The sequence below is a fragment of the Vulpes vulpes genome, chromosome 2 (genome assembly GCF_048418805.1).
Source record: "Vulpes vulpes isolate BD-2025 chromosome 2, VulVul3, whole genome shotgun sequence".
Taxonomy (NCBI): domain Eukaryota; kingdom Metazoa; phylum Chordata; class Mammalia; order Carnivora; family Canidae; genus Vulpes; species Vulpes vulpes.
The window spans coordinates 163,909,597-163,931,993 of NC_132781.1; the positions used below are offsets into that span (position 1 = coordinate 163,909,597).

Sequence of the window (22,397 nt, forward strand, 5' to 3'; positions counted from 1 at the left end):
CCTGTCTACAGCACGCTCTAGGGGACAGTGCAGTGCGACCAGAGCCCAGAACCTCCACGTTTAAACTCCCGCCCTGCTGCTCTCCAGGCCTCGTGGCCTGTATGAGGCCTCCGCGTTCCCCTCTGTACAATGGGGATAATCGTAACCTACGCACCCCAAGACAGCTATGCAAAACGGTGAGACCAGTTTGGAACGGGTAGATGGTAACGAAGGTTTCCTTGCAAGAGTGAGCAAATGGACCTCTCTGAGAGGCGGTCACCACCACCAAAGCCCCGCAGTCGACAGTGGGACTCAGTAAAGGCCAACTGCTCAGAGACATCAGTGAGGCGAGCTAGGCTCCCGAGGGCTGTGCAGCCCCAGGACGAACTCGGGGTTCCCCACCCAGGTCCTCAGCCAAGAACCCCTGCTCCCAGGAAGCTGCCCCTGGACGGGAGCCCCCAGGCCCTCACCTCCAGAGCAGCTCACACAGGCCTTGCAGCGGCCGTCCCGGTCCAGGTAGTAGTCGGGCTCGCACTGCTTCCCGCAGTCGGAGGACCCCTGTGGGCACAGCTGCTGCGCGGTCAGCCCTGGGGAAGGAAGCAGAGAAGCTCCAGGCCGGGCCGCCAGCCCATCTCCGCACCCACTCGCCACCCCCCCCCCCCCCCCGGCTCCATGGCCGGCTCCCGAACTCCACACATGTTGCATCAATCTTTCAGACAGAGTCCTGAGCCCAGAGAGGGAAGGAATATGCCTAAAGCCACAGAGGACAAGAGCACTAACTGCCCCCCGATTCCAGTCTCTTCCCTCTGCAGCCGGCGTGGCCACTATGCACTCTCCCCGGCCTCACTGCTATGTCAAAACCCGGGGTGGGGGCAATTTCCTTCTGAGATCAGACGTGAGGCAAGGATGCCTACTGGCCCCAACATCTGCTTGGGGTGGCACCGGGGGACCAGGCAACGCGGGAAGGCAAGGAAAAGAGTGAGAGTAGCAGGGCCCAGAGAGGAAGACGTCAGGCTCTCATGGATAGACGGCGTCATTAGGTGCACAGACAACCCAAAAGAATCGGCGGATCTGTTATAGGACTAACAAGGGAGGTTAGCAAGGTGCTTGGATGTAATGCTATCACATCAAAATCAACTGAGCATCTACATGTTTGGGCTGAACCATAAGAAGCTGCTACCCTGACAGGTGAGGCGGCCACACGCTGGCTGTTCACATGGTTCAAAACAAGACCAACAATGAAGAGTTAGAACACAAAACACCGAAACACTGGAAGAATACCATTCCCATCATCATCAGAAACATTGCCACAAAACTGTAACTTTCTCTACACAGAAAATGGCACAATGTTATTGGGAGAAGAAGTTCAAGCGGGCCTGAGCAAAAATAAATACATAAAAATAAAGGAGCTCTAAAGAAACGTAGGGCTTTCCCACATGCTGGGTGCTGTAAAGATATGGATTCTCTCTAAACCGATCTAAGGATTTGATGCAATCCCAATCAAAATCCCAAAAGGATGTTTTATGGAATATGAAAAGCTGATTCTAAAGTGGATATAAAAATGTAAATAACCAGGACGCCCAGATGGCTCAGGGGTGGAGCGTCTGCCTTCTGCTCAGGGCGTGACCCCGGGGTCCCGGGATCGAGTCCCACATCAGGCTCCTGCATGGAGCCTGTTTCTCCCTCTGCCTGTGTCTTTGCCTCTCTCTGTGTGTGCCTCTCATGAATAAATAAAATCTTTAGGGAAAAAAAAAAAAAAAAAGAAATGCAGATGACCAAGAAGAGTCAGTCCCATGTTGAAGAACAGAAGTGCAGAAGTTGTTCAATCATCCATTGTGACTTAAGGAAAAACTACAGGATTGGAGACAGGATGGCATCCACACGGACTAGATGAAAGACCAACGCAACAGAACATCAAGCCCAGGATCAGACCCGGGCACCTACACACCTTTGGCTCACCGCAGAGACGGCATGTAAAACAGTGGGGAAAGGACAGTTTGATAAAAGGTGCTGGTTCAACTGGACATCCAGGTGGACACTTTCAACACGGCCACTGCTTCACACTGCACATGAAGGCCAAGGCAGACAGTGGATCTAAGCGTGAAAGGCAAAATGCTAATGATTCTAGAAAAGAAGTGCAGATGTCTTTGAGACTTGAGTGGAGAAAAAGATATAAAGCAGTCCATAAAAAGCACCAGCCACAAAGAGAGATGGAGAGATGGATCTGTGTAACTATATTAAAATTTTTTAAGATTTTATTTACTTATTTGAGAGAGAGAGAGTGCGCGCGTGAAGGCGGGGAGCAGAGGGAGAGGGAGGGGGAGAAGCAGACTCCACACTGAGCAGGGAGCCTGGTGCACGACTGGATCCCAGGACCCTGAAATCATGACCTGAGCTGAAGGCACATGCTTAACCGACCGAGCCCCCCAGGCCCAGTGACCACGTTAAAATTAAGAGCATCTCTTTAGGGGCACCTGGGTGGCTCAGTGAGCTGAGCATCGGACCCCTGATGTCAGCTCAGATGGAGAATTCTCTCCCAGTCCCCTCGCTCACACGTGCACACGTGCTCTCTCTCAGATAAATAAAGTTTTAAAAATAAAAAGACAGCATCTCTTTAGCAAAGACACCATAAAGGGAACGAGAAGGCAAGCCACCGGGTGGAAGGAGGGCTTCTGGACTCCGCTACAGGAGGAAGGGCTCAAACCCAGCATCCTAAGAAGTCTTAATAAGAAGTCAACTAAGGGGATCCCTGGGTGGCGCAGCGGTTTGGCGCCTGCCTTTGGCCCGGGGCGCGATCCTGGAGACCCGGGATCGAATCCCACATCGGCCTCCCGGTGCATGGAGCCTGCTTCTCCCTCTGCCTGTGTCTCTGCCTCTCTCTCTCTCTGTGACTATCATAAATAAATAAATAAATAAATACATACATACATACATACATACATAAATAAATAAAAAGAAGTCAACTAAGAACACAAACACCAAAGAAATGAAAGCACACAGACTTGTTTTTTCATTATTCATTACAGCCAAAAAAGAAACCACCCAAATATCCAAAAAGTACTAAATAAACAATGTGTGGTATCCCCCACCACGGAAGGCTACTCAGTAACAAACAGGAGTGAAGAGGGGGCCCGTCCGTCGTCGAGGGACTCAGGAGGACGTCAAACCGACACCTGCTCCCTCGCAGGCACCTCAGCGTCCGGCACACAGGCGGCCGTGGAACGAATGACCTCTTCCATTATCTACTCTGGCCCTCAAAGCCTCAGCCCCAAGAGACCTCGAGACCCTCTCCTCCCCGGACCGAGAAAGACCACAGCCCAGAGCCCCCTGCCTGGATGCCACACGCAGGTCACCCACCGAGACACTGTTGCCCTGGGAAGCAACCACCGCTCCCCTGGAGAACTTACCTAGGTCTGGACGGGGCTTCTGCGCAGAGGGAGAGGCGGTGGCCCTTGCCACTTTGGGATCATCTTCCGGGGTGAGGGGAGCACCCCCTCCAAGAAGCGTGGTCCTGGCCCTGGAGCTTGCTGAGGAAGTCAGGAGAGGCCTGGCCTGCGGGGGGGCGCTGCTGGGAAAGAAGCCAGAAATGGCACCGCCAATTCTCCTGAGGGGCAAAGGGAGGTCTGTGCCCAAGGGCAACCATTTCTGCAGAGAAGGGGTCCCCAGCCCTCTGCCCACAGCCTCTGGCAGCCCCACTGTCAGCTTCTGGGAGCAAGACCTATTTTCTAGGCCCTTCTCGTATGTGCTCAGGGAAGACTGGGCGCACGGTGGCACCTCGAGGGGCTTATGGGCTTGACAGAGAGGCACCCTGAGGTCCTGACACCCCGAGCTACAGCCCACCCACACCACAGCCAGCTGGGCTCTGGGGACCCCGTGGGCCGGGGCAGCCCCACGCCACACTCAGCAGGACAGGAGAGGGCCGGGAGTCACCTGGTGGGGGCCTGGCAGGCTTCGGGGCTGGTGCTGCAGTCAGGGCTGGTCGCTGGGGCAGGCAGCTCACAGACAGTGTCCCTCTCTGCCGTGCCTGCAGGGGAGGCAGCAACGTGGGGCTGACAGACGGCACCGAGGAGCCTGAGACTCGCCGAGGAGCGAGACGCTAGGAATCGATCTTACCGCCCCAACCCAGAGTTTGGAATGAGGTGCTTGGAACATGCGGCAGCCACGTTTCGGGGTGCCCACCTGACCTGCCCAGTGTCCCTTCCCCATTAGGATAAAGCCTCCAGATTCTTCCTGGGAACAGTCTCTCCAATCTCCGCATCTGTGTTCAGACTCGAATCCCTCCCACAGACCAGCCTGGACCAATCAATCCATTTGATTCCCCTGACGCTGATGAACGGGCTCAGTGATGGGCACATGACCCAAGGCATGCCCGTGAGGTGCAATGCCAAGGTTCTGGTTTTGGTTGTGGAAAATGTAGGAAGGAGAAGCCGTCCTTCCACTGGGGTTGGGAGGGAAACAAGCCGGGAGCTGCTGGTAGGTATCTTACAGACACCTACACTGAGGGATCAGAGAGGAGAAACGGGAAATGACAGAGCTCCTGGATCCAGCCGTGCCTGACACTCCCCAGAGCTAGGCCAGACTTTGCCGCTACATGAACCAAAAAAACCCAAGATTTCTGTTACGAGCAATTCCCGAAGGATACTGGGTGCGAGCAGAGTAAAGAGGAAAACACACTGCACTTCCCACACGTGGATCGGAGTTTGCCGGCCACCTCTCATGTCCTCGCTGCGCCCATCACAGTGCGCGCTATACGGTAAATGCCTAATAAGCGCGTCCTTTTCCCCAACTGGACTCCTGACTCATCGCTGAGGAAGCGTCCCGTGTGGGATTATGATCTGAGGATTTCGGTGGAGGCAGCGTGGGCAACGCGGCTGTGTGTCGTGCTTCTGCCTGTGGCAGGATGACATCCGAGCCCAGCTCGGACGCTCCCTGCTCTGTGGTCCTGAGCAGCGAACCCGCCATCCTGCACCTCAACTTCCTCAGCTGGAGCAGCTACTTCAGCCTGCCTGACGGAGTTCTGAGAACTTCAGGAGACAACACCTAACGGCAGCTCTGCACGCGGCTGAGCTCGGGGCTGACTGTGGCGCAGAAACCACCTCCCCTGGCCCGGCCGGCGCGCGGCCCTGCGGGAGCAGCCGGGGACCCACGAGCTGGCCAGCCGCGCTGTCCCAGAGAAGTGTCTGATGGGAACCGCACACGTTCTTTGAAACCTCCTAGTAACCATAATTTTAAAAAGTAAAGAGAAACACGTGACGTTAATTCGTTTAGCCCGCTACGCCTAAAACACGTCAGAGGGTGATCCGTGTAAACATCCTCAACCAGCTGTTCCCCAGCGTCGTACACTAAGCGTTGGACATCTGGGCACCTTCCACCTGACCGCGCATCTCAGCGCAACCGGCCTCCTCCACACGCTCCACGGCCGCGGGGGACCAGTGGTACCGCAGGTTGGGGGGCAGCCGCGGGAACGCCGGCCCAAGGGCCTGGAGGCCGGGGCGAGCCCCCGCGGCGGCTGGAACACAACTCCAGATGCACGGGCTCCCGGGGACAACTTCGCATCCTAGACGGAGCCCGAAGCCCAGGCTGGGCGCCCGCCCACACGTGCCAGCGCCCAGAGCCCAGGTGGCTGACGCCCCGCCTGCGCCGGCAGGAAGCGCGCTCCTGCACCTCCTGCACGGCCCTCAGCTGAGCGCTCTGGGACCCCGGGCACGGCCGATCCGCGCCCCCCAGCCCAGCAGGTCTGCCGGGCCCCAGGGCCTCCCGCGAATACCTCTGCGGAGCAGACTCTGTGCCTGGCCTTCGGGGAGGCAGCGCGGGGGTGACCGGGCCCGGCGGGAGGGGAGGGAAGCCACAAACGGTCGGATCCGTGTTTGTGAGGGGCACGGAGGGACAAGACGCCGCGGAGCAGTCGCGCCCCGTGACCAGGCACAGGAGGCCTCCTGAGGAAGGGAGGTGCGGACGGAGACCCCAGGCTGGGCAGGGCTGAGCGAGCAACAGGAGCGAAGCGTGTCCCAGAGGAACAGCGCGCTCGAAGGGCCTGGGAGGAGCGACAAGCGCGCACAGCCCGACCCCAAAGGCGGCCCTAACCCAGGGGAGCCAAGACAGGAGGGGCGCGGAGGGTGAGCGGGGGTGGGAGGAGGACCACGTCCTGGAGCCCGCCTGTGGGAAGACGGAGCGGGCGTCCCCTCCCCGTTGCTCCCGCCACGGCCAGGCACACGCCGCGGGCACACGCATCAAACGAGGAAGACGGGCGGTGAGTCCCCGGGTCTTCTGTCGCGCGCAGCCCGCACAGCCCGCACAGCCCGCAGAACTGCCGTTATCGTTGGAGTGACGAGGAGGTACTGAAGTGTTTGTTCAGCAGGGCGTGAGCGCGCCAGAGAGGGGCGGCATTTGCCGGCATGAATGACAGGAGGAAGTGGGGTGGGGGGTGGGAGAGAGAATTGGCGGGGGCAAAACCTATGGGACTGGGAGACAGGCTGGCTGTGGGGTGTGGGGAGAAGGAAAGGACGGACGGCGGCGGAGAGGGTGGGGGTATGGGGCCTGTGAAAGGAGCAGGCAAGGGGTGGGAGGGTGGGGGCCAGGTGGGGGCACTTTACTCCCTGCGACCCCCTCCTGCCTCCTCCCCAGCCTGGGGGGCTGCCCCACCGCCCTTCAGCCACGCTCCAGAGCCCACCCACTCCGCATGCCTCCCTTCTGCAAGGCGCCCTCAGTACCACCCACACGGGACCTGAGTGCTTGGCCTCCTTTCTGGCCACGAGCCTCCTTGTATCATCAGAAAATTAGAAGTCCAGAGAGGGTAAGGAATTTGCCTGAACTCACTCAAGTGGGAAAAGAAACTCGGTTCTCAGCAACTCTAACTCCCAACACCTCAAGAGTGGGGAAACCAGCCCTAATCCTCGGAGGAACTCCTAGGACAGAGACCCGAGGTTTGCTTCTTGTTTACGAGGCATCAGAGAACTTCTGCCCTGAGCCTCACACCAACCCCAGACCTCCTCCAGGCGGGCCTGTGCCTCAGGCCACCAGGGTCCCTCTGAGCCTGGGACACCAAGTGCAGTAGCTGGTGCACCTACGGAATCTCGAGGGGAGGCGGCCATCTGTCCCACAGGACTGAAGAAGTAGGAGGTCGAAGGTCACTTGGGGATCTGGGGCAGGGGCAGGGGAGAGGCACAGTCTGGCACAGATCTTAGTGCTGGGCTGAGGGTGGGGATACTCACCCTGGAACCTGACAACCATCCCTGTCGCGCAGATGGAGTGGAAGATGCAGCGGGCACAGCTATTGGTGGCTGATGTGGCACAGAACATGCCGGTCCGGCACTCACACACACGGGAGGAGTTCCCCGAGCATGGCACCTTCTCCACAAGATCCTCTAAGGGACACAAAGAAGGGTCATGGGGGACAGAAGGAAGACAGGGGAGGGGATCTAGAGAACCCTCAGGGACACTTTGGCTCATGACGGAGGACGCCGCTGTGGCCTCCCATCGGGCAGGAAGCTGGTGCCCTCAGCCCTTCTTTCCAGAGTGTTCCTGCAATGAGGGCAAGAAGGCAGGCGGGGCCAATGAGGCAGCCTCCACTTCCACACCCATATCCCCGGACATTGTTACAATTGTATTAAAAAGAAACTAATGCCCCCACTTTAAAATGGGCAAAAAAAAAAAAAAAAAAAAAAAAAGACATGGAGGAACCATAAATGCACACTGCCACATGAAGGAAGCCAGTCTGAAGAGGCTACATGCCGTGTGACTCCAACTTGGTGAACATTCTGGAAAAGACCAAACTATCGAGACACTAGAAAGATCAGTGTTTGCCAGGGATTAGGGAGGAGGGTCCCAAATCTAACATTCAGGTCAATATTGCTCATAATGGCCAAAAAGTAGAAACCACCCAAATATCCATCAACCAACGAATGGATAAAATATGGCATATCCCTCCAATGGAATATTATTCAAAGCATAAATGACCTGTGTTACAACACGGATACACTTTGAAAATACTGCCAGGTGAAAGAAGCCAATCACTGAAAGCCATATACTGATGGCTTTGAAATGTCCAAAGTAGGCAAGTCCCCAGAGACAGAATGTAGATTAGTGACTATAAGTGAGTGAAGGGGGACGAGAATTGGGAGGATTGGGGATTCTTTTGGGAGAGGTGGAAATTTTCTGAAGTCAGATAGTGGTGGTGGTTGCATATTGCGAACGAACATGGTAAAAATCACCACATTGCACATCTTTAAATAGTGAATTTTAGGAGCACCTGGCTGCTGAGTCACTAAAGCACATGACTCAATCTCAGGGCTGTGAGTTCAAGCCCCACACTAGGTGTATGTAGAACTTACTTTGAAAAATCAGTTAATTTTTAAAAATAAATAAAATGGTGAATTTTATCTCAAGAGAAAAAAATCACTGGTCTAAGTACTCAGCAAATGCAAACATTCCTGTGGAAAGAAACACAGGGCATCCTTGGTCAACCAGAAATGGTGAAGAGTTCCTGAAACATGGAAGGCTAGTGGGTTGCATGGAAGAAGGAGCCCACAGCCCAAAATAACCCAAGAGGATTATTCCCGGAGAGGCTCCAGGGTGGAGTACTCCCGTCTCCGAGGGGCTACAGGGCAGGGGCAGGCCCCAGGGAAGCCGAGACGGAGTGACACAGGAACACCCACACGGGTCAGTCTCCTCACACTTCTCCCCATTTATGCCACAATCCAGAAGCCAGGCATCTCCCCTAGGGACGTGCCCTGGGGCTGGTCATTCGTGGGAGGAAGAGACCCTGCAGACCCAGAAGACCAGCCACTCCAGAACACCCCCCCACACCGCCGTGGTCAGGTACGACGGGCAGGACCAGAGGGTCTCCAAAGCTGAGAAAAGCAGCACCAAGAAAAAGTTGCTCCAAACTCAAAAAGAACTAACTCTCCAAAGAGCAGATAAAAGAGAAAAAAGAAATAGAACAAGCCGTTAGCATCAGTACAACTAATATTCTCAGGAATTCTTAGCTATTAAACAGAATCCCCTGGAGCTCAAGGAAGGAAAGGAAGGAAACTGAAGTCATAAAAAAGGAATCTCCCAGAGAACAATGCTGCATGCACCAACTCCTTTCCTGCGGGCCCAGAGAAAAACTACGTTTCCCAGCATGCCTTGCAGTGGGTTTGGGTCATGTGACAGGATTGTAGCCAAGGAGATGTGGGCAGAAATGCTAAGGGCTTCTCCCGGGGCTGGCCCCTAAATCCTTCTGGGGAGGCTGTCCTACCCACTCTCCCATGCTACAGTGGCCCCAGGGGAGCCCCTAACTCTCACCTGCATCCCAGAAGTGGTGCTGAAGAGAGAATAAAATCCTGAGAATTCTAGAAAATCTAAGAGAGGCAGACAGAGGACAAAGAGTAGGCATCCCCAAAAAACTCAAGAAAAAAACCCTAAGAGTAGCAGCCCAAACATAGTATGACAGGCCCAGGGAGAAGTGGGAAAGTCAGCGGGACTTGCTAACTTTCGGAACGACAGGCCCAGTGGAAACGAGCAGAGGCCCCAGGAGTGGGGTACACCTCTTTTCGGGCAGCAGCAGCTCTGGTAATGCCTGTCTGATGGAAGAGAAGACAGATCCCTGCCCCAGCAAGGACGACACCTTCTCTGGCTGCACTCTGCCTCCCACCCAAGCCCTCAGGCTCCTAAAACCAGTTTCAGAAGTAACACTCAGGATTCCTCAAGAAATTAAACAGGATGACCACATCCAGCCATTCCACTGCTGATATTCGTCAAAAGAACGGAAAGCAGGGACTTGACCAGATACTGGTAGACACGTGCATACAGCAGCATTAGTCAGTCACAAGAGCTAAAGGGTGGGAGCAACCCTAGTGTTCATCAACACAAATGGATAAACAAAATGTGGTAGAGCCATCCAGTGGCTTTATAATACTCTAATACTCTACTCTCTAATACTATTCTGACATTTGCTACAATGTCTTGAAGACACTATGCTTGGTGAGATATGGCAGTTAGGATTCTACTTATATGAACTTCCAAGAGTAGTCAAAGACACAGAGAGAGTAGACTGGTAGCTGCCAAAGGCAGGGGGCAGCGTGCTAGGGAGCTAGTGTTCAATGGGCACAGAGTTTCAGTTCTGCCAAAGTACAAGTTTTGGAGCTGGAAAGTGGTGACAGTGTTGTTGCCAAAAAAAAAAAAAAAAAAAAATGTGAACGCACTTGATGCCACTGAACAGCATACTTAAAAATGGATACGATGATCAATTCTATGTTATGTGTATTTTACTAAAGTATTTTTGAAAAGTGACACTCAGCCCCCAGCTGAAGCTCCAGGCAGAAAAGACAAACCAGAGCCCAGGGAGGTGAGGCAGGTGTAAAGAAGCCACACTGTATCAGGGCAGAAGGAAGGCAGCAACAGAGCTGCTCCACCTGCTATGCTTACACGGAAAAAGAGTAGACAACTCTGCAAACATACTATAGTAAAGGAGGAAGGGAGGGAAAAGGGAAGACAGAAACAGAAAGAAAGGGAAAGTTCCAAAAGACAGAAATACATTTTGGAAAGACAAAGAACCCAGTCTAAAACAGAAGCAATCCCAAGAGTGCTTTACTATAAAAGAACTTAACAATATGAAGTCAGCAAAGGAAAGAAAGAAAAGATAATCTTTTTTTTTTTAAACTTTTTCTTATTATTTATTTATGATAGTCCTATATATAGAGAGAGGCAGAGACAAGGCAGAGATAAAGGCAGAGGAAGAAGCAGGCTCCATGCACCGGGAGCCCGACAAGGGATTCGATCCCGGGTCTCCAGGATCGCGCCCTGGGCCAAAGGCAGGCGCCAAACCGCTGCGCCACCCAGGGATCCCAAGAAAAGATAATCTTAAAACGAAAAAAAGGATGGGATAAGAAGGAAGACTAGAGAGCTAAAGAAAGCAAGTGGAGATGCACAGCACCACCAATAAATCCAATAAATAAATTACCAGTGTCCTGAGAGCCCTGGTGACACCTGGAAGGCAAGCAGCAGAAGAGATCATAATGAAGACTGAGTTCATGGCACAGAGAAAGCATTGAGAGAAAAATCAGTGAATCCAAGATAAAGACGAAGATACTAATGCAGTTAAAGACGACAGGGAGAGGGGCTCCTGGGTGGTTCCATTGGTTAAACGTCTGCCTTCAGCTCACATCATGATCTCAGGGTCCTGGGATTGAGCCCCAAGTCTTTTTTTTTTTTTTTTGAGCCCCAAGTCTTTAGGCTCCTTCCCTCTCCCTCTGCTCCTACCCCCCTGCTTGCGCTCTCTTTCTCTCTTTCTCAAATAAATAAATAAAATCTTAAAAAAAAAAAAAAAAAGACAGGGAGGAAAGGCAAACACAATCAAACATAAGGATAATTGGCGTCTGTAAAGTTGACATTGAGATATATATTTAGTAGAAATAAAAATCCAGGTTAGTTTCCCTAAAATGAAGAAAAACTAAACTGCAGATAGAAAAGACATTCCAGGGGCATCTGGCTGCCTCAGTATGTGGAACATGAAACTCTTAATCTCAGAGTCGTGGGTTCAAGCCCCATGTTGGGCACAGAGATAAGTTAAATAAAAACTTTTTAAAAAAAAGACAAAATAAGACATTCCAGGTACCAGGAAGAATCCTTTCCAAATAATTAATCTCAAGGCATATTCTGGTAAATTTTGAGCTCTGAAGATAAAGATTATTCTTGCGGTCATCTACAAAGGGGCAAAAAGAAGGCGGATAGCAGACTCCTCCACAGCAATATTCACCACACAAAGACAAAGCACCAATGCCTATAAAGCTCTAGGGAAAACAGGTTTCAGGAATAATCATATACCTGCCCAAGTTGTCATTCGAGCACACAGGCAAGAAACATTCCCAAACATGAAAGAATCCCCTGAGGGATGTGCAAAGATGAGTCCTTCCTGAAAAATCCACAGGTCAGTGAAATCTAACCAAGTGATAAATCAAAATGAAAATTTCAGGAACAGAGAAACTGTCATCAATGTACTCAGGGTGCACAATAAGTTTAAATAGCAAAGGAACTGAGGATTACAGAAAATATAAACACCATAGGCAATAACAAAGTTAAAAAAAAAAAAGTAAGTAATAAAAGTCAGGAAGAGGACAGGGAGGCAGCAAACTAATTACTTAATTTTTCATTACAGGAAGCCAATTTACTCTGTCCTATCCAAAAACTGAAACAAGCAGAACATGATTTTACCACAAGAGAGTTTTATTCTTTTAATGACTTCCAACTACTTCTTGATTTTCATAACCTCTTAATTTTACAGGGTTTTTTGTTTTGTTTTGTTTTTTAGAAACTGCTCTCTTGTGATTATTTTCACTTTAGTTTCTTCTTCCTCTGATACACTTGAATAAAATCAAATGTAATCACTTGAACACCATGAACAGTATGTTCCCATCCTCTTTAAAAATCCCTTTTCGGGAAGTCCGGTGGCTCAGCGGTTTAGCGCCGCCTTCAGCCCAGGGTATGATCCTGGAGACCCGGGATCGAATCCCATGTCGGGCTCCCTGCATGGAGCCTGTGTCTCCCTCTCCCTGTGTCTCCGCCTCTCTCTCTCTCTCTCTCTCTCTCTTCTCTGTCTCTATGAATAAATAAATAAATAAATATTTTTTTTAAAAAAATAAATAAATAATAAAAATAAGTAAAAATCCCTTTTCTCCGGGCATAAGCATCTGCCTTCAGTACAGGTCATGATCTCAGGGTCCTGGGATTGAGCCCTGCCTCAGGCTCCCTACTCAGCAGGGGTCTGCTTCTCCCTCTCCTTCTGCCCCTCCTCGCCTCTCATGTGTACACTCTCCAATAAAATATTTTTTAAAATCTCTTTTCTGCACATGCGTATGGCTGTCGACCTTCCCATTCTTCTCCCCCCTATACAGAGATACAGAGGAGTGTCGGTCAGACATCCAACCAGGGGGAAGGGGCAGAGCTGGCTTTCTTCCTCACATCTCTTGATGCGCTTGAATGTTTCATAATGAACGTCTGTAACTCTCACTTAACACGAGGCAGTCATAAGTCTTAAAAACTTAAAGATATACCAGAGAAACGCTAACACAGATGATGAAAGGCAATGTGAATATCAAGCAAAAATGGAATTAAGACAAACACTGTAAGGAGCAAAGAGGTATATTTCTTGCTGACGAAAGGTCTAACCCACCAAGAAAACACGGTATTCATGAACATCACACCTAATAACATAGCTCTGACATCAGACAGCAAAAATAAACAGAACACAGTGAAAACCTGATGGAAAACAAGCACAGGGGAGGTGGATTTTACACATCCATCTCAGATGTCAACCTTTGGGAAGGTGATAAAGGATAAAGAAGAATGCAGAAAGCTATGTTATTTCGGGGAACTTAGCTGGCTCAGTCCACAGAGCATGTGACCCTTGATCTCAGGGTTGTGAGTTCGAGCCCCACGCTGGGCGTGGAGATTCCCTAAATAAACACTTTTTAAAAAGAATGCACAGGGGCACCTGGGTGGCGCAGCGGTTTGGCGCCTGCCTTCGGCCCAGGGCGTGATCCTGGGGTCCTGGGATCGAGTCCCGCGTCGGGCTCCCAGCATGGAGCCTGCTTCTCCCTCTGCCTGTGTCTCTGCCTCCCTCTCTCATGAATAAATAAATAAAATCTTTAAAAATAAAACCCAACACCCCCACCCCCCGGCCGCCGTCTACCGACTCGCTGGCGCACAGCGCTGCAGCAGGCCCGCCCCGAGGCCGCCGTCCGCCCTGCCCGGCCCCAGCCCCCGAGGCCCCGGCGCCGCCCTCACCTCCAGAGCAGCTCACGCAGGCCTTGCAGCGGCCGTCCCGGTCCAGGTAGTAGTCGGGCTCGCAGCGCTTCCCGCAGTCGGAGGGCCCCCGAGGGCACGGCAGCCGCGCGCTCAGCCCTGGGGAAGGAAGCAAGAAGCTCCAGGCCGCCGCCCCGGCCCAGGCCCCGGCTGAGCCCCCGGGGCCCCTGGCGCCCCCCGCCTCGGGCTACACCGCCTGGCGGCGCCGGGCCGGCCTCGCCGAAGGAAGCCGCACAGGCCCGGGAGCGCGGAGCAGGGACCCCTCGCCCGAGGAGCCAGGGCGGCCGGACTGCGACGCACGCACAGCGGCCGGCAGTGCGAGTCCCAGGCGCAGGGACGGGAGGCGCACGCGGCCCACACCCACGGCGAGGGGCGCGGGGACCGGGCGCCTCCACCCGCCGGCGGCCTCGGGCAGCAGCCCGGCAGCCCCGACGCTTCCCACCCACACCGAGTCCAGCGGGCACGTGGCCCAGGCGGGCCAGTCACTATACGTCATCCTTCACCATGGGCACGTGACCCAGGCGGGCCAATCACAATACATCATCCTTGATGGACACATGACCCAGAGGAGCCAATCACAATGCCTCATCCTTCACGATGGCCACATGACCCAGGCAGGCCAATCACAATACGTCATCCTTCACGATGGGCACGTGACCCAGGCAGGTCAATCACAGTACATCATCCTTGATGGGCACGTGACCCAGAGGAGCCAATCACAATGCCTCATCCTTCACGGTGGCCACAAGACCCAGGCAGGCCAATCACAATACGTCATCCTTCACGATGGGCACGTGACCCAGGCAGGTCAATCACAGTACATCATCCTTGATGGGCACGTGACCCAGGCGGGCCAATCACAATACATCATCCTTGATGGACACATGACCCAGAGGAGCCAATCACAATGCCTCATCCTTCACGGTGGCCACAAGAGCCAGGCAGGCCAATCACAACACCTCAGCCTTGGGACGCCCGGGGGGCTCAGGGCGTGACCCCGGGGTGCCAGGATCGAGTCCCGCCTCGGGCTCCTACGAAGAGCCTGCTTCGGCCTCGGCCTGCGTCTCTCGTGAATAAATAGATAAAGTCTAAAATCTAAAACAGACAAACCAAACCGCCACGAGGAGCAAGCCCCTCTCTTTCCTGCTGGTTCGTGGTGCGAGGCGGTTTGCGGCCGGAGCTGCGGTGCGGCGGGTGCACGTGCCGAGAAGGAGGCGTCGGGGAGGCGGGCGGGGGCGGGGGCGGGGGCGGAGCCACGGGCGCCTCCGCCGTCGACTCCACTCGTCTGCCGGAGCCCTGGGCGCGGAGAAGGTAGGAACGCGGGGCCCTGGCACGGCTCGTGCCGCCGCCTCGTCGCGGGGGACGTGGGACGCGGCTCGCAATCCCGAGCGGGGTCACCGCGGAACCTGCTCCCCGGGCATTGGGCTGCCTCGAGAGGCAGAGCCGCCGGCCGCTGCAGGCCGCGGTCCGGGAGCCCGGGGGCACCGTGGGCCCAGCCTGAGCTGAGCGGGCGGGAGGACGCTGCGGCATCACCGCTGTGCTGTGCGGTCTTGATTCCCGAGGGACGGATTCATGCGGGGCCTGTGAGCTCGCGGCTGATGCACCGGGGGGCGGGGGGGGCTCGCGCAGGGCCAGCCCCTGAAATCCACCCACGGACACGCGGGGCTCCCGGCCCCAAGGTAAGGCCCTGCTCCAGGAACACATGTAAGAACCTCTCAGAAATACTGGCCTGGTGGCTGCCACCTCCTGGCTCAGAAAACCTCGGCAGCTGCCCGGGGCTCTCAGGAGGGTACATGCAACCCCAGCACCCCTTGCCTACGACTTTGGAGGGCGTCCCGCGGCCTCTACGATCGAGCCCTGGGTCCTTACCGTGGTTACGGGGTTCGGCCCACCTGCGGCCCTTTACCGTCTCATGTCAAGCTGCACTGGAATCCCCATGTACCCCAAAGGGGCCATGCGCCCTTCTGACCCCAGGACCCTTGCACAAACTGCCTTTTGCCAGGGACGCGCCTCTTCCCTTTCCCCTGGGAAACTCGTGCTCCGCCTTCCCGTCACTGTCAAGTTGTCGCTTTGTCAGCAAGTTGGTCAGGGCCTGTTATAAGCCGTCGGACACCGCATAGCTGGCTCTCCTGCACCTGAGGCTGCTGTGATCTCCTCAACCTTCACGTGCAATTGCATTTATTCGTGGGACAAAGTGTCTTCGTATCTGAATTCTTCCCCCGAATGTCCGCTCTTCAAGGCCGAGGCTTTCCCCCGGGCTCCAAGGCCAGCACATGCGCGACCCCGTGTGCCCTGACCATGTACCCAGTGTGGCCGCAGCCCCACGCTCCCGGCGCACCCACCCGGCTCCCAGAGCTCACACCAGGGCTCCAGCGGCCGGCCAGGCCCCTCCTCCAGCGCCCTCCTGTGCCCTGGAGCCTACGGGTCCTCCCGGAGGAGGCGCCCTCACCCCGTGTGTCAGCGGGCCAGCGACTCGAGGACAGGGCCCTCACGGGGTGAGAAAGCTCACAGGCAGTCATGGGCGGGCCGCAGTCAGGACGCCTGGCGTCCTTATAGGACGGGGGACATCTGGGCACAGACACTTGTGCCCACGAGAGCAGCCACTAGAGACCAGCTCCCGCGGCCACCGGCCAAGGCTGGGCCACGGCCTTCAAGGGGCTCGGCCCCTGGGCTCCGGAACCGGGGGCACATCTGTGCAGCAGTCCTCACCCCGCAGGTGGCCCTTGGGGACAGCGACCCAGGGTCACACACGAGGGGCCTGCGCCCGGACCTCGGCACTGCCTGGCCACGTGTCTCCCCGCGGGGACCCTGCGCAGCCAGCCGGGTCAGGACGCAGTGCGTCCCCTGCTGGGACGGTCCCCACCCGCTGCATCCTGGGCGCCAGGGCCTGGTGGGGTGAGCCCGAGCAGCCCCCGCCCCGCCGCTGTGGCCCATCCGCCCAGACCTGGCGCTGCCCGCAGCCACGGGGCTGTCGCCCGACTCATTACCGACGGGCACCTGGGGCCGGGCACCCAGACGTGCGGAAGCCGAGGTGCCTGCTCCTGAGGGCTCGCCCCGCAACCGGGGGGCAGCAGGCCCACGGAGCCACCAGCAGGTCGGTGTCCCACGTGTGCACACGGGGAGAAGGCGGGGGCCGGGGAACCGAGGGCCCGCCCAGGTGCCCAGGGGAGGCGCGGGGTGGGGGGAACCCTCCAGGCACAGCCAGGTCGGTCATGCAAAGGTCCTGAGGTGGAGCCCCGGCCTGGGCCACGAACAGGAGGGCCCGGGGCTGGAGCACACAGAACCCACAACCCGGCCCGGAGCCCCGCTTCCCTCCCGACACCTCCTCCGTCCTCCCCTACCCCCTACCCCCTCCTTCCTCCCCTGCCCCCTCCCTCTCCTCCTTCTCGTCCCCCTCCTCCCCTCCCTCCTCCCCCCCGCCCCCCCGCGCACCCCCCTGTCCACCTACTGCGCGGCCTGGATCCACGTTGTCCCCCAGCAGCGAGGCAGGCCTCAGCATCCGCAGCCGCCCCCCACTCTCCCTGTGACCCGGGGGTGAGTAGGGCAGGAGGAGGGGGCTGGTAACCCCCACAGGGCTCCCCGCTGACACGGTCTGCCCTGCGGTCAGCACCAGGGAGGGGGGAAGAGCTCGGGTTTCTGAGTCAGCCCCGGGGGGCGGGGGGCACAAGGCCGTGGGAAAATCTCTGAACCCCGCCATTCCAGGTTTCCTCTCCGGGTTCCCTGCCGGGGTCCCACGAGCCAGCGCGGCGAAGGGCCAGCTCCATGGGCGCTCAGTGTTGTCCTCGTTGTGACGCCGGGAGTGAGCTCCCCGTCCCTGAGGGTGTGTAAGCAGAGCGCTGGGGAGCGGCTGGCAAGGATTCTACGAAGCGCCTCACGGGCCGGGCGAGACGAGAGACTCGGGAACATCTAAACTTCTCGTCTCAAAGGTCCCCCAGTTTCCACGCCCCCCGCGGCCCCGCCAACACTGCCGCACAGCTGAGCCGAGTGCTGATGGCAAAGGGCGGGCAAAATGTCAGAAATTTCCCCCAGAGACCGAGGAAGGGGTTTTTGTGGGTTTTTCTCTTCCTCTAGCTTGCCGGAAGCCCCGGGGCAATAAAACTCCAGCAGAAATGCCCCGCCCACCCCCAGCAGGAGGCGCTCGGCCCCCTGCCCTCCCTGCCCTCCCTGCCCTCCCTGCCCACTCTGTCCCCGCCAGGCGGGGGAAGGGAGCTGGGGCGTGGGAGGGAAGGGTCTTTCCTCCCACAGCTGAGATTATGGGGCGGAGCCACCGGTCAGAACCTTGGCTGGGTCGCTCTGGGGAGAAGCGGCTCACAGCAGGGCTGCGGAGGGAAGGCTTCCTGGAGGCGGGACAGGCTGGGGTGCGGAGGGCAGCCCGGGGCACACAGGCATGTCAAAGGCGCAGAGACTTGAAAGCATGAGGAAGAGAGGCCAAGGGGAAAAGCCTGGAAAGGTGACAAGTGACCTCACAATAAAATGGAGCAATAAACATTGTTGGATGGATGGACCGGGTGGGAGGGCTCGGTGCTGTGGCCGGTGTCCCCCCAGATCCGTGGGTTGAAGCCCTAACCCGCAGTGTGACTCTATTTGGAGCTAGGGTCCTCAGGAGGTAACAAAGGTTAAATGAGGTCGGGAGGGTAGAGCCCTGATCCAGGAGGATCGGCGCCCTCATAAGAAGAGAACGTATGTATCTTCTCTCTCTCTCTCTCTCTGTCCTTCTCCCCCACTCCTCTCTCTCCTTCAGCCATGACGGGGGCCTGTCTGCAAGCCAAGAAGAGAAGATCTTTCACCAGAACCCAAACCCGGCTGGAACCCTGGCCTTGGACTTCTAGCCGACAGAACTGTGGGAAACAAAGGTCTGTTGCTGCAGTGGCCCCCACACCCCACCCCAGCCCGACTCCCCGTCTGTGGTGTTTTCTTATGGCTGCCTGGGAGGACTGAGATGGACGGATGGACCGATGGACCGAGGGGTGATGGGAGGCCGAAGGGCGGGGAGGGGTGAAGGGGCGGGCGGGGATGGCAGGTGGGGATGTGGGTGGGGGTGGCCAGTTAGGGCCTGGAGTCCCGAGCATCAAAGAGCGCCCAGGCACTCACCTGATACACACTCCAAAATCCAACACTAAACCACAAAATAAAACTGAGAAAACCCAATAAAGCTCTACTTTTTTCCCTACCCTGACTACTTTGAATCATTTTTGGAAATAGCAAATATCGAATTCCTCCCCAAAATGCATATCTGGGCCCTGTGGGGGCCTGACCTTGGGCCCGGTCCGCCCTCACGGTGGAGCAGAAGGGTCTGCAGGTCTAGGAGCAGACCCGGGCGCCCGCTCGGCTGCGGCCACTTACCCTCGGTGACTTTGCGCAGCATGGCCCGTCGTCCCCCTCCAGGCAGCGATGCTGGGAGGCTTAGAGGATGGGGCTGGGTCCCCCACCTGTCCTGAAGGTCACCCCCCACTCCCGGGGGCCTGCTGTCCTCCAAGCACGAGGCTGCAGGCCTCACACCCTCCGCCGCCAGAACTAGTATCTCTGCCCCTGTGCTCTCTGCGCGACGTCAGAGACGACAGTTTGGCTCTATCTGGTGCCCCAGCCAGCAAAGGCCACTGGGTGTGCCTCGGGAACCCTCGACAACAACCAGGAGGGGGGCGGTGCCTTCGGGCCTGAGGATGGGCAGGGTGATACTCTGCTGGGAACCAGTCACCGTGCTGGGGCTGGGTGAGCCTTCCGGGCACGGGCTCTGGGCAGGGAGCCGGTTCCAGGGACTTCTATTGTTCAGGTGGCCCCGGCATAAACGCGTGTTCTGGGCTGGAAAAGGCGAGGACCGCCAAGGGCTCCCAGACTCAGAAGTGGGGGGCAGCCAGGGGGTGTCGAGAGCTCAGGCTCGGGGTCACAGCCCCAGCCAGCTCCACCGCTTCCCTGAGCTTAGGGCCCCCCGACGGCCTCAGGCACACAGTGGGACTGACGCGGGCCGAGGTGGGCCCCCCTGCACCCCCATCGCCAGGCTTATAACCCGAGGACAGAGCCTGCCGTCCCGCACCCCAGCACCCGCACTCACCCGCCGAGCAGCGGTAACAGCACCTCCGGGCGGCCTCGTCGTAGGAGTGGCCGGGGCGGCGGGCACAGGTGTCCCTTCGAGGTCGGTCCTGGAGGGCGGGATAAGTGGGTGAGACCCGGCCGGCCGGTGTCCCCGCGCCGCCAGCACCAGGCCTGAGGCAGGGCCTCCGGCGCTGAGGAGAACCCGGACGGAGACAGCGATTCCACGCCCGCCGCGAACCCGCGGCACCTGGTGGGGGGGCGCAAAGCCAGCTTTCCCTAAGCACCCCCAAACCTGCGGTCTGCCCCGACCCCTCTCGTGCTCGCGTCCAGCCCTCGGGCACACTCCCGGCTCCTGCACGGCTGCCCCATCCTCCCCCGGGGGGGTCCCGCTGCCTCCCACCGGCCTCCGGCGTCGACCGGTGTGGGCTCAGGTGCGCGCCCACTGGAGTTTTCCAGCGTGGACGTGTCTCGCGGCCGACACCCGGACCGAGACGTGAGCCAGCGCCCAGCGCCCCCGCCCCTTCCACGCGCGACAGCAAGCGGCACCCGCCCACCCCCCGCGGGTCTGTCTGGCAGGCCTCGAGCTCTGCGTGGCCGTGGCCGGAGCCCGTCCTGCTGCCCGGCAGCGGCCTCCCTGACACGACGTTGCGCTGTGACAATCGCCCCCGCCGCTCAGCCACGGGCACGGCCCGGTGCGCGCGCGGCTGTTTCTCTCCTGCTCCTGACGACCCTGGGCACCCTCGGCTCGGATCACCACGAACGACGCCTCGAGGAGCAGCCCTCGGCCAGCGTCTGGGCGCAGCAGGTGCACGCTGCCCCCCCGCCGGCCCGGCTGCCGCCCCTCGGCCCCGCGCAGCTGGCGACGACCCCAGACCCCCACCGCCTCCAGGCTGCGCCCTGAGCCTGGGCAGCGAGCGGCTCCGATCCGTCCTCGCCGGCACTCGGGGCGCCGGTCCTGAGAACTGCCGCCGCGGCCGGGAGCGTGCGGGGGTACTTCCTTGCATCCCCTATTCGGCATCTCTCTGGTGAGTAACGATGTCGGGCACCTTCTCACGTGGCTGTCAGCCATTCCAATACTGTCTTTTATAACATGCCCGTGCAGGTCTTTTGTCTATTTTTTTAAAAAATCGGATTGTCTGGCGTTTCTTATTGACGCGTGGGAATTCTTTATATATAATGGACACAAGCCCTTTGGCGAATAAAGGCGCTGCAAATGTCTTCTCCCCTTCTACCTCTTGCCTTTTCACTTTCTTTTTTTTTTTTAAGATTTTATTTATTAATCCATGAGAGACACAGAGAGAGAGAGAGGCAGAGACACAGGCAGAGGGAGAAGCAGGCTCCATGCGGGGAGCCCGATGGTAGACTCGATCCTGGGACCCCGGGGTCACGCCCTGGGCCAAAGGCAGGCACCAAACCATTGAGCCACCCAGGGATCCCCAACCGTTTCGCTTTCCTAAAGGAGCCTTTTATTTAAAAAAAAAAGGGGGGGGATTTATTTATTTGACTTGAGAGAGAGAGAAAGAGCCCGGGAATGAGAGGAGGGAGATGGAGAGAATCCCAAGCAGATTCCACACCGAGTGTGGAGCCTCACGTGGGACTTGATCCCATGACCCTGAGATCATGACCTGAGCTGAAACCAAGCATCGGACGCTGGACCCGCTGAGCCACCCAGGCTCCCGTCTTAAGGGAGGCTTTCGGGTGAACAGAAGCTCTCAGTTTTACTGAGAGACGATGGATCCCTCTTTTCCTTCACAGTTAATGTCCTTTGTAAGACTTGTCTGCCGGCCCGTGTCACTCAGATGCTGTCCCACATTGTCTGCTACGTGACATCCCTCAACTTTCCATAGTCGGGTGTCGTTTTGGTGCATGCTGCGAGGTAGGGCTCAACACTCACTATTTTCAGGAAGACTTAGTTTTGACACGTTCCTCCATAAGTTGCCGGGGCTCTTCGCAAGTGCCTTTGTCAGAGGGGGCTCCAGGGAGGAAGGTCCCTGCTGACATCCCGGGCCGAAGGGACTTTGTCCTTCTGGTGGAACGAAAGGTGAGCGCGGGCAGGTTTCTGGGCTCCAGGAAGCGAGGTGAGAGGGAGAGGGGAGGAGGGACTGTGGCCCACCTGCTTCCGCAGCCTCCCAAGTGGCCCTGGCACAGCGAGGCGGGCACTTGGGGGATGAATGAGACGAATGGGCTTTCTTGATTTGGGGGGAAGCCAGGAGCCACCCTCCCGCTCCCTCCTCCACAGCGGAGAGGCCTCGCCGGTCTAAGGGGCTTCTCTACTCTCATCCCCGGCCAAGCGGACGATGAAAACTAATCAGTGGATGCTTGCGGTGCGGTCAGCGAGCGGGAGGCCGGTGTGGCCGGCAGGCGGGTGCGGGCAGTGGTGATTCCAGCTTTCTTTGTTTCTTTTTCTGCACACCTGAAACGTCGCCATATAAATGGGAAATACATATAACCTGACGTTTGCACACCAGTCACATGGCCCTGGTGTGCCTCCTTTCTTATTTAATCCAGAGCCCCAGGCCTTGGGGACACTGTCTTCACCCACCCACCCGGACCCAGCCTCCTCCCTCCGGCAGCATCTCCTTCTTCTCAAGTAAACCAGGGGGCTC

General features: G+C 57.1%; 1 protein-coding gene across 5 annotated transcripts in view; it reads right to left on the minus strand.

Moving 5' to 3' along the window:
- Positions 1 to 22,397, minus strand: part of TNFRSF8 (TNF receptor superfamily member 8) — a 58,908-nt gene that overhangs the window by 26,480 nt on the left and 10,031 nt on the right. For 2 of the 5 annotated variants that reach the window (XM_072751167.1, XM_072751169.1), the window contains exons 2-7: positions 19,811 to 19,898; positions 13,744 to 13,860; positions 7,191 to 7,343; positions 3,910 to 4,003; positions 3,387 to 3,547; positions 450 to 566 (exon numbers count right to left, since the gene is read on the minus strand). In XM_072751167.1, the coding sequence (XP_072607268.1) occupies positions 450 to 566; positions 3,387 to 3,547; positions 3,910 to 4,003; positions 7,191 to 7,343; positions 13,744 to 13,860; positions 19,811 to 19,898 (730 nt within the window). Of the gene's footprint in view, positions 1 to 449; positions 567 to 3,386; positions 3,548 to 3,909; positions 4,004 to 7,190; positions 7,344 to 13,743; positions 13,861 to 17,209; positions 17,684 to 19,810; positions 19,899 to 22,397 lie in introns of those variants that run through there. The other 3 variants (XM_072751168.1, XM_072751170.1, XM_072751171.1) reach the window with 3 other exon arrangements.